The following is a 14,915-nucleotide window of genomic DNA, read 5'->3' as shown; positions in this document are numbered from 1 at the left end:
CTGCCTGGGGGTGGTCAGAGCATTCCAGTGAAATACACTCCTTGAGGACAACATTCTTGCTTGCTTAACTTGCTCCTCTAATTTCTGAATAAAATTAATCCCTGCAAAATACAGTAGTTCTTTGCATCAGGCTATGCGAAACAGCTGTGATCTAACCTTCTACATAGTAAAGGCCACAAAACAGCCTGTAAATCTTACATAATCCCCATAACTTCTCACAAAACCATAGCGAGCATCAGTCCTGTGCATGAATGAAGCAAAAGCTTTGCAGCATTAACAGAAGTAGGGAAGTTGGGTTTGTGAGAGCTTTCATCAAAAGAAACTGTGGTTTTAAAAATTCTTACTTATTTGTGGATGAACTTAATGGAGAGGCGCACATTAAAGTCCCCTCCCTAGGCAATGCACATCTGTTTGTGAAACATATCTCAGACTGGTCTGTCTGCCAGCTGTTTCTCTGGGTTTTGAGTCAGCATCTCCATTAAAAGTACCAGAGTAGTAGTGTGGCTGGTACAATGCTACTGACAGTTCTGGTGTGCTTGCTTTTACTGTCTCCGGTATTTGATAATGATCAGATTCAACTGCAAGATAGGAAGAATAAGCAAGATTTTCAAACCAACTATGAGTCTGAGGTGTGGGTGTGAGTGTAAAGCCTCTCTCTTCATTTTCATTAGTGTCAGTCCAGGAAGAATTGTCACTGTCAGTAATATCTTCTGTTGGTGTTGAAGACATCTGGCTCCATGGACGTAATTTCTGGGCTTCAGCCCTGTTGTCCACTGCTAGCATGTCAGGAATGCAGTCACTTGTTTTCAATATTTTCTCAGAACCAATCTACAAGAGAAATATAATAAAAGAAAAATAATGAAAGAAGCCAAGCATAAAGGAAAGAGAGTGATTACTTCGCTTCTAATATTGTCTTTTTTTTTAGTTTGGGTTTTTCAAATAAATAAACAGAACCTGAAAGAAAATACATACAGCTTGTTCTATGGAAGCTGTATTTTATGTGGAATTTATCAGAATACTTATTTAGAGATTTCAAGTAAGTTCAATATGACTACATTTGAAGAAAGAACCATGTCCCTCTACTTTAAAGACTTTGCCAGGTTTCTGGTGTGTGCAGTTTTTAGTCTGAACCACTAGCAACTGGACGGCAGCAGCAGAGGCTGTCAGGTTGTACAGATCCCTTCCTGAGGTTCAGTGAACACCAGCAGCAAAAAGGGCAGCAGCCCCACATGTACCAGTGTAAAGATATGCTCCTAGTTTTGCACCCCCCTTGCACCAGCCCCTAGTTTGAAGGGCCTCCAGAAGCAATTGAACGCTTTTTGCCAATACTTTCCTCCCACCCAGACCTGGCAGTGCCTGGCAGAATGCCATGCATCCTCCCAAGGGTCAGCAACTGCATCACTCTGCTGTGCCCTACCACGGAGGGATGTGCGGGGCAGGAGGAGTGGGCAGACGGAGTTCACAGGCTGCAGCGAAGTGTAGTGTCGTCTGGGCTGTTGAGTTCAGACATTGCTGGCTTTTGAACAGTAATACTGGAAGAATCACCTACTATATCAAGATTTTGTTTATTCACAATAATGCTTTCACTTTTTGTAGTAACAGACTGCAGAATATAAACTGATCAGTCACATGAATATTAAAAGGAGAATTTTCTACTAAATTATATTAAATTATGTTAATTTCTCTATAATGAGTGTTACTGATTTTTAAATGTCAACACAAGAAAAACATTTTTATGAAACCTTACTAATCTAAGAATGGAAAAGTTAGCAATACTGGATTTTTCAGTGATCTTTCTTACCTTAAACTCTTTGAAGGACAGCACTTTGCTCTTGTTAGGACTGGGTATTACAGGACAGCAGCACTCCTTCACCCTGGTAATAAGAGAGCACAACAAATGACCTTTTTGTTCTCTCATCGAAGCATATTCTACCAGCAGAAGCCACACAGATATGTAGAGAAACACCAGCAGATGATGAGCATCTCAGAAATGCTGCAAGCCAAATACTGAAAACATCCACGCAGTCAAACAGCCAAAGGAAAAAATTAATGAGGCCCTACAACAGGCTGTAAGCAACAAGCTGCAGCTGTGGTTTGTGAATTACACTAGTTACATTCTCTGTCTGCAAAAGAAAAATGCCTTAAAACTTACCGCTTCAGCTTCCATTGGCATATAGCTGCTACTAGTGATGGAACTACCACTAGCAGGATGAGAAGGTACAGCATGTTGGCTGTGAAAGAGAAATACTTTAAAAATTTGCTTTCAACTTCTCACCTGTTAAAATCAATATAGTCTGAGTTTATGGGACAAAAATAACATCAAGCCCACGTGGGCTACCTGCCAATAATTCAGCAGTAAAACCGTGTGGCCCACGATGGCAAGATAGTTTGGCTGGAAGTTCTGGGATACAGCCGTAAGTCTTTGGACCTTGATTTCCGTTACCAAAATTGAATTACTACTAGATTGCTTCTAATTTGCTTGGTGCTAGCATCTTAAGGGTAAATTTCCAGAAGTTAACACAGTGATAACGTCACTTAACTATTTGTTTTACATTTTCTCTCAGATCCCCTAATAAAACAGATTTTACTGTGAGACGTTGACAGAATGTCTGTACCTCCAGTACGGGTGGACGACATAGCAAGGTGTTCATGCTCTCCTAGACTTTATGCTGACACAAGAATCTCGGTATTTCCTTCTGGTTGGAAGACACAGCCTTGGACCGCACTGTTTTGCAAACAGCTGAGGCTATAATAATCAGGCCAAGGGAGAGCACTAGTTAGTGCTCCCTCTGCCCTGGCCACTGCCACCTTGCCCTGTGCCAGCGAGTTTGTGTGTCTCTACCACACACCACAGCAGGGAACGGCCAGGTCTTACATTCTCCTTTTATCTTTCCTGGGTTAATTAAGGCCCCATTTTGATTCTCCGCAAGGCTGTACAAGTGCCTCTGCCTGCCCAAGAGAAGGCTGGCTAATGGGAGCTGGAACATGGCTGTAAGAGGCAGCACAACATCTGTGAGGGTACCATGAGGGTTTAGACACTGTTCTGCGTATTAGCCTAGAATATGAATTCTCCTTGCATGAACCAATGCTTCACCCTTTCCTACCCCTCCCCTTAACCTCCACCCCCAACAAGTTTTTCAAAATCGGGCTTCTTCATTTTGGATCGTACATTTCACAACCACGACTGCTGAGTGGTATTTTCAAAGGAACAGAACTACAGGCAAGTGATTTTCTGTTCTGCTTTGATGATCAAATCTGCCCAGTTAGCAAACTACACTACTACTGCTCAAGCCAACAACCTCCACCCAAGGAGTTAACTTGGCAATGGATTTAAAGACTCATGAGCATAAGAATCAACGCTAAAAGTTCAAGAGCCCATACAAAACCCACCTGTTTGCACACAGATTTGTAGTCTTCCCTCCTAATTAGAACACTAGTTAAATCCAAATGCAATTCAACACATTATAGCAAAAAGGACTCACTAGTCATGCAGATGTGCATATATGAACAGATCTCCCAGAAAGATATGACTTAAATAAGGACGTAAAATTATTTGCATTCTAAAATTAACATAGCTACCTAAAAGAATCAAAATGCCGCATTGTTATGCATATTTCATTTCTCACTTGGATCCTTTCTTAAGTGCGTGTTACATTTAATTAAATGTTCTCCCTTGAGAAAGGAAGATTATGCTAACTTTTTAAATCATCCCATCCTTCCGCTAGAAGACAAATACTTTGCAGCCAATACTCACAGTTAAACGGTGTGTCTATGTATATAAAGTTAACAATGGGAGTCTCTCCTCCGCTTGTATATGCTTTGACCACTAGTTTGTATTTTGTGTTCGACAACAGGCGTTTCACGGTGTATCTTTTCTCTTCTGGGTTTTCAATTGTGTATTTACATAGCACAGAATCACCTAAAATGAAACAAATAAGATAGAATCACTGATTGATTCATAGAATGCTTTGGGTGTAGAAGGGACTGTCAAAGGTCACCTAGTCCAACCACTCTGCAGTGAGCAGGGACATCTTCAACGAGATCAGGTTGCTCAGAGCTCCATCCAGCTTGATCTTGAATCTTCCAAGGATGGGGCATCCACAACTTCTCCTATCTTCTTCCAGTGTCTCACCACTCCCAAACTACAAATTTCTTCCTTATGTCTACCCTCCTTTTGCTTAAAACTGTTACCCCTTGCCCTGTGTCACTATAGGTCCTGGTAAAAAGTTTCTCTCCATCTTGGTTATAAGCCCCCTTTATGTACCAGAAGGTTGCAATAAGGTCTCCCCAAAATGTTACAATTCAGCTTAATCAAGACCTCCAGACCACTGAAATAAAAGAACGTTTGCAAGCCACCTTCTTTGTAACCTGCACACTTTTTTTCTGAGAAGGATGATGCCTCCTGACTCATGGCCACTGAGCTGAATAAACATCCTTTCTAACCAGACTGCCCACAGCATTGTCCATACTCTGTCAGTCCACCTAATAACTTGCTGTCAAAACCTGCAACAGTTTATTTTAATTGCCTTTTACTAGAACTTTGTAACAGAATTATTTGGGGTTTTGCCATTTCCTTTTTGACTGGAATCCTGTAGTCCTTAAACTCAGTTATTTGAAGATAATCAAAAGCAAGAAACCTCTACCTGAAAAAACCTCCTTTGACTCTCTGTTGTGCAACTCCCAGACCCAAGGGAGAAAGGGGTTACCTTATCCCTCCTGTTTCCAGTCACGCCCCTTGCCTGCTAGCTCAGACAAACTGGGAAGCAGGGAATCTTCAATTTAAACATTTTAAAGTCTGGGATTACTTGCAGAATTATGCTACTTCTATGGCTAGGTTAGTTCTTACAGGAACTCCTACATACGCTACCTTCACTTCAAACTAAGCTTTTCAGCCTGGTACTAGTCTAAGCAGCAGAAGGATCTGATACAGGACATGACTCAAGAACAGGCAAGATTAAAAAAATACATATCCTTGAACATGTTGAAAACATCAGAAAACTATAATGTAATAAAGTCATCTGGAGCTGTTTTGAGTGTGGAGCAGGAAGATGAGATATAAAAGTTCAAACATGGCTTTGTGACGCCCACAGCTCAGTTCTGCTGAAGGAACTCTACTGTAAAGCACAGCCACAAATACTTTCATTACAAAAGAATTTAAATGGGGGATTTACACACTGCTCCAATTCTGAAGGAAATCATTTGTATCCCATGTGTTTCTAAAATACCCCAAATCCTGGTAAAACCAACATGCTTCCTATGACTCTTAACCAAGGAGACCACAAACAGATGTTTTCAAAATTCAGCCAGAATTCAGACCACAACAGGCAGAAACTTGACAACTCCTACAGTAAGTACTCTTTTCTGCATTCACGCTGGAGTTAAAATGAGCTACAGGCAACAGGACAGAGGATATAAATCCATACAAAGCCAGGACCCATTTCTACCCATTAGCACCACAAGCATCAGAGAGAAATCAAAAACAGCAGGTGTTGAAACCCACATATTGCCTCATGAGCCAATTTGCCTGCCTAATGTGAACTTTCTGTGAGGCTGCAATATCAGCAACAGCCATGAATTCTTTCACCTGTATCAACAGCACAACTTCCTAAATTCCACAGCTCGGTCACCTGGAAGAACATGCTTTTTGGATCCTTTCAAACCACAATCCTCCTGTACAGGTGACACGTAAACATGGTAGCCTCTTACAAAACCAGGCTGTGACTCATTTGTGGGATAGGAGTCCCAAGACAGTGTCACTGCATTGGAAGTCAGTTCAACTTTTTTCACAATAGGGTCAAGCAGAGGAGCTGGAAGAAAGGAAAGTCAGGTTAAACTTGAATACATAAATATGTCTATCTATCTTCTCACTTGAAAAATGCCTAAATTCCCATGTGGTGTTTCTTTTTGTGTCTTGTATTTAAAGCTAAACAAAGCCAAAGTGCTCCGCAGAAACTGTCAACTTCACAGAGCCTTCATGTGCTCCACATTATACACAAAGCAGTGATGGCTAATCACAGCTTTGTTTAGCTGTTCTAATTAACATGGACTCTACTTGGTTACTGCATTAGTCAAATATCCTCAATGTAGGGCCACGTATGGTGGTGTTCAACTTTTGCTTCACTGATGGTATAGAATCAACACAGCACATACATTTTTATCTAGTCGCAGGAGGTCGGCTATGGAATACTTCTGTTTGCAACTGATGAATTTAGCAAATACACGAACCCTAAATATGTTGCCAACTTACGTAGCTCCCTGAAATAACCAGTCTTCTTCTCTAGTAAGGAGGCTTTATTAGCAACAGATCCATAGATGCGGAAGTTGTATCTCACCCCCGGAACAAAAGCTGCTAGAAAATAATGGAACTGATTAGAAAAATAGGTTATAGTTTGTTTGTCTTTTAGTTTTGCTTTCTACAAAGGTCTAAAATGCATTAGAAATCTTTGTGTGCTATTCTGCTAATAAAGCAACTGAAGGAGACACGGGGTAAACCAATTCTTAGTGTGCATAACATGAATTGAACGCATTTATTCTGTCTGAAAGAAAGACCTGAGCGGTGGGGGCGTGTTAATGTATTTTTGTTGCCCTAGAGTATTCAAGATGAGTGTACAGTAGACTCCAAATGCATCAAAGAACAAGATAATTTCATTTCCCTTTCTGGCACAGGCAAAGGTCGTGTTTCGGTCTGTTTAATGTAGACACATACCCATGCATCAGGATTGCGTGTTACTCTCACTGACATCCACTCCCATTCATATTAACCAAGTGGAACCCAACTGAAGGACTAGACAACATTTTTTCCATGTATTACCACACTCTCCTCCAGTAAGGGCACAGGCTGCAGTGTGTTTGCATGAACTGAAGCACAGTTCCTTTACTGCATAGTGAAATGCATTCAGTCAAATTTTGTTCAGACGTGTTTTGTTCCAAAGTGAACTCTCTGCTTGAGAGACTTCAGGAAGGCTATATTCCTGCAGCCCAGGAAGTGTATCAGAGCAACTTTCACACAGCCAGAAAGGATTTAGGTCTAACGGCCTCCACTGAGATACATGACACACAGCTGGTCCTAAGCAAAGACTGGGCAGAGACACATCTGTTGTGGCACACAGACAGCACTTCACTCCTCACTGCACAGTGGGTGTTAGAAGCGACCAAGTCTAAATTTCTGACCCGTATTACAGATAAGGTAGAGCTCCATTTTGCATCTCTCTGCTAAAATATCTTTAACTTCTTCATGAACCTTACCATCCTCTTTCAAGCTGTTACCACACACTACCCAGAAGAGTTTTTTCCTAAAATACTATGCTGATTCCAAGGCTTGATGGTGCTGGCATGTTCATGGTGCTTAATTCATTTGCTAGGCAAAACACGATGCCACATACCTTTGAAGAATCACACCTGCATTGCCCGAACTCAAATACTCCACGACTTGTTTCCTAAATTCGATTAATGCCCACAGCGTGAAAAATTGCTACATAGACATCAGAAAGAAAAATTGTTTGACTTTCACCTGAGTTGATCAGAGCACTGGAAGTGTTGGGCCCAAATCTCTTCCACTGCAAATCACAAGGCTGCCACATCGGAAAGTTACACCAATCAATAATGTAACTGTCGTATATATGCCTGGGCTTCCAGGAAATAAAAATGCCATCATCTGTACCATTAACTTGCTCTTCTTCAGGCTCTTCAGTGCCTAGGAATGAACAAAGCAGAGTCTCTACTACATGCATGAGACCTCGGATTCATAAATAAAGATCAATATAATTTCTATGCTAAGCTGCTAAAACAATAATAATATAGTTGCGTTCCTTCACTATCAGACATACGGGATCTTTCACATGCTAAAAACTGATCTCTTCATATGCTGAAAGATGAGAGCTCTAAAATCATCCAGTAAATATTACTATATATTCATAAAAAGATCTCAACTGCAGAAACCTGGAGCTATAAACAGAAAGTCACAAGAGGCTAATCACATACAAAAGTTGTGTCACACGCTGCCTGCAAGGCAGTGGCTGCACATTCATGGCACTGCTGCAGGTCTGAGGGTGTGGTTTGAGGTTAAATGTATTTTGCTCTGCGTGGAGACTCTGTGCGCAAAATAGACTTTCTGTAGTAAGAGATGGATCAAGTCTGTTAAGCTTCATATACATACGGTTACCACCCTGGATGAAAAAAATCTCTGAACAGAAATCTAACTGAAAATCCTCCCAGTGTTACCTGTAGCTGTAGGGATGATCAATACTGAAGGAAGTGAGTAATTAACATTGTTCTTTGCCTTGATACTGATTCTGTAGGCATGGTTATCAATGGAAATTCTTGTGCTATTGTAGACTGATGGAAAGGAGATGCTTTGGAGCTGAGAGCCATCTTCTACTTTTTCCCAGGTTACTTCATATGAAATATTTATCCCATTTGCTCGAAAATTTGGTGCTTGCTGGGAAAGAAGTTATGGGGGGTAGACACAAAATTAGTAAATTTTGCCAAAAATATACAAGGAGATCATGTAGAAATTTAAATAACTAATTGGATGTATTATTTCTGTCAGAATATAAACACTTGTTTCCAAAAAAGCATACATATACTGCTTGAAATGGAAGCACAGAAATCTCAGTAATGGGATTTACTTGCTACAATACTTAGAAAAACAGAACCATGTCTGAAATGCCAGGGCAGCATGCCATCATACAGATCCTTATGTTCTAAAATGGGTTAAATAGAATATTTGCCTTAGATTCTTAGAAGACAATTTAATAATGAATTGCTATTCAGTGGACACAAACTTGTTAAAGTTCATGGGAGCAGTTTCTGATCCCTTTATGAAGGAGTTTGGTTCCCTCTCCATACCAGCGTCTCACCTTCCAGAACAAGGTCACATTCCGCCCCCCTGCAACTGGTGTAATTTCTCTCCAGATGTCCAGCTTCCCTGATGGAGCTGCAATAAATACAGCAAAATAAAGATGCTAGGTGCAGAAATTTTTTCCTCTTATTTGAAGAAAATCCACTCCCAAAACATCTTTTTCCCCCATCACTCCCAAGTTTTGCCAAAACATTATCTTTTATTTTCTTCCTCCCTTCATTTTTTTTTTTCTGAATCCCTATATGGTTCATCTCCCTAGAAAATGTTTCTTTGTTTGCAGTTCCCAGGTGCTTGCTCTGCACTATGCCTCCAGCCCTCACAGAACATTGTAACTCAGTCTGTCCATCCTCCCCATCATCTGGATTTCCCACTGCCTGCACTGGATGAAATAGCAGAGACTGGTAGGAGGGATGAGAGTTGTCTAAAAGGCCACCTTCTCAGAGTTCACTTAATGTGCTTCTACTTCTACGCATGCAACAGGCCTCTCCTTTAGCTACACAGCAGAGCAGCAGCAACAAATAGCAAACAGAGGTGGCAAGCGAAGAACATCCTTCAAGCTACCCTTCTCATTAGGCTGGACATACTTGCTTCCTTTGTTATGATGGTTTGGGCTTCGCTCCATTCACTCCACCTCCAGAAATGCTTCGCTGACCCACAGCGTACTCTAGCTGTGTATTCAGTGAATGGCTGCAGTCCACCCAGGGTGATGCTGGCATAACGGAGATGCGCATCTGAACTATTATGCTTCAATACAGAATAACAGAACAGTTGGAGCTCAGTTTGGCTTCGTCAGTAGCAGGTTTTTGTCTGAAAAAAAATATTTCTTCCTCTGGATCCTACAATAGCCAGTTAAGCTTGACTTGGAAATGATAGTCATGGAACAATAGTCAAAAAAAAAAGGCACAAGATCAAAAGACTGGGAGAGCCAAAAAGAGGTTCACAAGGCATCTCTGTGTAACTGAGCAGAAGTCACTCACAACCTGTCAGATGACTACTCTATATATCAAGGAGGGAATTTACTAAGATCTTATTCTCAGAGTCGGGGTCTCTAACTCAATTCATCCAAGTATGATGCTGTTCCAGATCTATGCACAGCATCTACAGATCTACAGCTATCTTTTCTTTCCTTTATTTCCTCAACCTTTTGCCCCACTCCCTCCTATGAGACAGGGTGAGTTTTTTAAGAGTCAAAAAGTGAACATGCTTTTAAGTCTCTCCTCTAAGCTGTCTCCTGCAATGGATAACCGCCATTTGATCTAACTGCTCTTGAGCAATACTTAAGACAAAACATAGCTTGATCCTTCTCTTCATAATGCCTTTTTAATATGGTTGAGGCAAGCTGCCTTTGTAAAAAAAAAAAAAGGGGGGGGGCTACAGAAAAAACACAGTACACATGCAAAGAGTCAGCCTCACCGTTTGTTAAAGGGGTGGAACAAGACAAGGAGTCTACTCAAATAATCTTCAATGAGATGGAAGAGGATGGGAATTAAAACTGTAAACTGTAAAAATTAAAACTGGAGTTCCCTCACTAGAATCCAGACACACTACCATTACGTACAGTCAATACTACACAGAAACTCCTGGACTAATATAAAAAAGCCTTCAACACACCTCTCCACCATTTGTGTGCAAGAGGTAAGGATACAAATAATAAAAGCATGACAAATCAAGTTAGCGATAGCTAACAGCAATTAACAGGCCACAGTATTTTCATTTACTTCAGCAAATCCATCCAGCAGAGGACAGAGCCACATATACAGACCAGTCACACTTTGGCCAGCAGCAGAGGAAGTGTTGAGAGTATGAATTAGTACCAGCAATGGCTGCCCACATGGACCACAGCATCAGTGCGGAGCTTGGCAACAAACAAATCCAGAAAACAGACAAAGCAATACATTATTCAAGATTTAAAGTGTATTCATGTTGCTGGGGTAGTATTTTTTAATCTCACATCAGAAAGGTACTCGCTATATTTATGTGTATGAAATTCAGGTTTCGTACCAGTTCTACTTTCCCATCAGGCTGGAGCACTTCGGTCTGACAAAACAGTTCAATTTCTTTGTTTCGATGCTTCCAATATAATGTGATTTCTGTATCTGTGCATTCTCCCCACAGCTGAAAAGGTGCAGCAGGATAAACTGCCAGTGGAAAATCTGAGTTAGCTCTTGTAAAATATAAAATATATGCAGAAGTATTTTAGCTAAGTAGTGGAAGCAAATAAATACAGATTTTTCTGCCAGTCTAGGAGAAGTAGAATTTCAGAACGTAGAAGTAAGTAACTGTTATACAGGATTAAAAAACTGCCTCATACTGACTTAAGTATTTTAGAACATCATGAATAAAACAAAGAGTCAGAGACTTTTATTGGTAATCCATTAAAATTTTCTAATCCAGGGCCTGGCGGAGGCTCCTGATGTAGCATGATGAGCAATGTTTGCCACAGTTCTACTCCCCAAAATCCAGCCTCTTCACCAGAAATTTTATTCACAGCTCTTAACATTGACATATGCCAGTAACCCTCTGGTAAACAGTGCCAATGCTACTTCTTAAAAAAGATCTCTGAGATCTTTTACTGCTATGTAAGCAGTATTCGGCAAGAGCAGCAGGATCTCAAACTCTCCCATATTATTAGCCTAATTGCAAGGAATAAGACATGGCAATGCAAGTGAGTGGCCATTATGCTAGAACTATGGGCCGTGAATTACAATTTGAGGACTTCCACACTCAAAGGAACTTGTGTTTGGTAAGTATCTCAGCTACCACATGCAGAATTAGAAATGACAGACTTAGGTTTCCTTTACTTTCTGAAATCCTTGAAGTAAGAAAAATTCTACAGTAAGTATGTACAGGATCAGAGAAAACATAAAGGACTTTAGAGAAATCACTTTTTAAAAGGTTAACTCATAGCATCATAAATATTATATATAATTTCTTTACCTTGTAACAATCACTAGAACTGGAAAAAGAAAATTGTAGTAAAACTTTAGGGTATTTAGCACATTGAATGTAACCTATTTTAGCCTGATTTCCAATGAAAACTTAGTTTATAACGGTGTTGTCTCACTCCAACCTGTCTGTTTACTCCTCCACTTTTTTCCTGCTCTATTTCTTCCACCCCCTAATAATCAACTTTCAGAACTCCCATGCTTCTCTGAGATGAATTTAACAGAGATAGGCATTCAACATATGCTTCAGCATCCCATATGAAAAAACACGTCTAGCAAAACTGTCAGCCCTGCCTCTGAGGGAGGAAGCGCTGCCAGAACTAGGCAGTTACACCAACAGCCTCCCTATCCATCAGCTTGTCAGCTTCAGAATTAAGCAAAGCATATGTTGACTCCTGCTTCTTCTAATAGGAAGTCTGCCACAGGACCTTGGGAACACTGAGGTGGATGTGATAGGGACACGAACAGAACTGGAAATACTACTGGAGACACACATTTTAAGGCAGAAGCGGGAAGGAACTTACTGGACACAACTAATAGCGAAGAAGGAACCACAGCTATCAGTTACTGCTCACAGAATAACTTTTTAATTTCACTGATGATGAGTTACTCTTCCTCCCTTACAGTAGCACAGCAGTTACTGTTCCATATTAGCATCAAGACAGGTTAGCCCTATCACCTCTTTCGTGACAATAGCTGGGTACACCTGTATCATGTCTCATTCAGAGAAGTGTTAGCAATTTTATTTACCCACTTTTCAAAATGTGCACCTCCCATTTTGTTCCGGAAAGACAGCAACATCAGCAACAGCATTTTGGAGAAAGGACTGAATTTCCAAGTAATGTACACAGATGTTTTTCTTGAACTCCCCATTTTATATCCTTGTGAAATGTTGCTTCCTATAAAGCAGCTTCAGCAAAGTAGCAGATTTTGAAGCATTAAGAGAGCATTTCAGTAACCAAATCCAACCTTCGGAGTGAAGCTGTTTTCTACCATCAACACAACCTCACAAAGCTGAAACCGAAGAGTGAGCAGATAACTATAGCAAGGGACAGATAACTAAAAAAAACATGAGAAGATAACATCAAGGATTTCCATACTTTAAACTGGGGCGTTCAAGTATTAAGATCAGGAAAAGGGCAAGGTCTGCAACAAAAAGACCTTCAGCAAAGACGTAGAAAAGACCTTACTTCTGTGAGTTACATCAAAAACATCCGTGGCAGTTTTCCTTCCCAGTGGGTTTTCCACAGTCACTGTGATATTACAGATCCTCTGCTGGCCTACATCCCAAGAACAGGAGCACTGCTCAGAACAACTGACTGTGCATGGAACCATTTTTTGGGAAAACCTATCAAAGAACAGGGGGGAAAGGGGGAAGAGAGAGAAAGACATTTTTCCATAACATACAATTGACGTAGAGGTTGAAATTTTTGATGCCCAACTAAAATACTGCATCATAAAAAATAAAGCTGAGGGGGACTGTAAGAAGACACCTAGTTCTTTCCCCTAGCCTTAAGTAGGATGAATCTAGGTATTCGTACAATTGGAATAAAGTTTTTTTCAAAGTTTAAGTTTACTTTATCCTTTTAAGGTAGAGCTAAATTGCTTTTAGTCATTTCCGCACGGAAATTCCAAACTAGGGACTTACTTGCCAAGAATTAAATCATTCATATGTCCAACATTATGCTTTTAAATGAAGCAATAATTTCAAGTGCATCCTCTAACCTTCCATTTTTAAATCATCATCATAATATCTTAATAGAAGTTAATGATGCAGAGAACCATGAAGGTATACACAATGATAACCTGCCTTCTGCTAAGATCTTTTGATGAAAATTTGTCTCGATGACGAGGCATCTGTCCTGTTCTAAGAGTTCCCCTTTCTCTGCAGGCCCTGCAGCTGAAATTATAGGCAGAAGTAGGATTTTTGAGATAGAATTGTCAGTAACTCAAGAAGGAAAACACAAATAAGGTTGTAAAATCCTAGAGAAAAAGAACTAGAGAGCTAATCAGGCTAACCAAGGGTTAGTGTCCATGGGTTGTGACCACGATAATACTCAGCCTATCAGCTGATTAAATCCTAGTTATCTGTTGTGTACATTACCCAATCATTACATTACACTTCTGTTATCTACATGCTGATAATATGGTGTCTTCCTACCTACTGAAGGATATCCAAACGAATTAATCCAAAAGAATGGCTAGAACAAGCTTTATTAAGCAGAACCTGGTCTGATGGACCTGCAACTTTGTTATAGGTACTGTAATTAAAAGCAGTTCTGCACTGCTAAAACTTTGTTAAATAAGCTGATCAGCAAGATAGAAAGAGGCAGGCAGCTTATTGCAACAAGGATAAAAGACATTTCCACAGATTTTAAAGGCAAGAATATGACTCTTCTGTACAGCATAGGCCGGAGTTAATACAACAACAAGGAGACTTACTCTTCAGACAAGGTGTATTTTGGTGCATGAGGTCCATGAAGATAGGTGTCTCCTCCCTGGCTCCAAGTACATGTTACCACTCTCATGTCTTGAGTTTGGCAAGAAAAATCATTAGGTGTATCAGGTGGTTCTTGTCAGAGGGAATAAACAAAAAAAAAAAAACCACAGTGTCAAGAACATGCATGGCAGTCAAGACAAAAGTCATCAATCTTCTTACTACACTAACAAACTAGAAATAATGGATAAGTACAAAGTGTTATTTACTACAGATGTTATTATTTCAATTATACTTATTCAATCAGGATAACACCATAAATTAACATCAATCCAAACACTTCTCTATGTTATTTTTTTGTTACATTCATAAATTCATTAATTTAATCTGTATTGTTTTCTATCTGTAAAAATTGCTACCAGCCTTTGAAAGGGGAACTGTGCTGAGTTTTTACCACATGCACCTAGATGCTGAAGCTGAACTCCTAAATGGGTGGGAATATTTAAAAATCAGTCAGCTATCCTCAGATCAGTTAATGAGATTAATCTGAACACATTTAATGCTATTCTTTAATGCTTTCTATATGCAACTGTGCAGATCTGAAGTCAAATATTAAAGAATTCAATTGGACACGACAGGACAACGACAACTTAGAGCAAGCTTTTGGTTTTCT

At 40.1% G+C, this 14,915-nt stretch overlaps 1 protein-coding gene across 1 annotated transcript in view; it reads right to left on the bottom strand.

Annotated features, from left to right (window-relative positions):
- Window positions 1–378: 378 nt before the first annotated feature.
- The window catches only part of LOC104493318 (oncostatin-M-specific receptor subunit beta-like), a 24,183-nt gene continuing 9,646 nt past the window's right edge, over window positions 379–14,915 (bottom strand). Inside the window, exons 5-17 of the mRNA XM_010135972.1 lie at window positions 14,248–14,377; window positions 12,996–13,153; window positions 10,862–10,998; window positions 9,445–9,604; window positions 8,859–8,935; window positions 8,200–8,437; window positions 7,511–7,693; window positions 6,248–6,349; window positions 5,628–5,807; window positions 3,755–3,919; window positions 2,153–2,231; window positions 1,802–1,874; window positions 379–828 (exon numbers count right to left, since the gene is read on the bottom strand). Of these exons, the coding sequence (XP_010134274.1) occupies window positions 379–828; window positions 1,802–1,874; window positions 2,153–2,231; window positions 3,755–3,919; window positions 5,628–5,807; window positions 6,248–6,349; window positions 7,511–7,693; window positions 8,200–8,437; window positions 8,859–8,935; window positions 9,445–9,604; window positions 10,862–10,998; window positions 12,996–13,153; window positions 14,248–14,377 (2,132 nt within the window). The remainder of the gene's footprint in view (window positions 829–1,801; window positions 1,875–2,152; window positions 2,232–3,754; window positions 3,920–5,627; window positions 5,808–6,247; window positions 6,350–7,510; window positions 7,694–8,199; window positions 8,438–8,858; window positions 8,936–9,444; window positions 9,605–10,861; window positions 10,999–12,995; window positions 13,154–14,247; window positions 14,378–14,915) is intronic.

The sequence above is a fragment of the Buceros rhinoceros genome, unplaced genomic scaffold, assembly GCF_000710305.1.
Source record: "Buceros rhinoceros silvestris isolate BGI_N320 unplaced genomic scaffold, ASM71030v1 scaffold14725, whole genome shotgun sequence".
Lineage (NCBI taxonomy): Eukaryota > Metazoa > Chordata > Aves > Bucerotiformes > Bucerotidae > Buceros > Buceros rhinoceros.
Note: the sequence above shows the minus strand (reverse complement) of the source record. Positions and strands in the feature narration are given on the sequence as shown.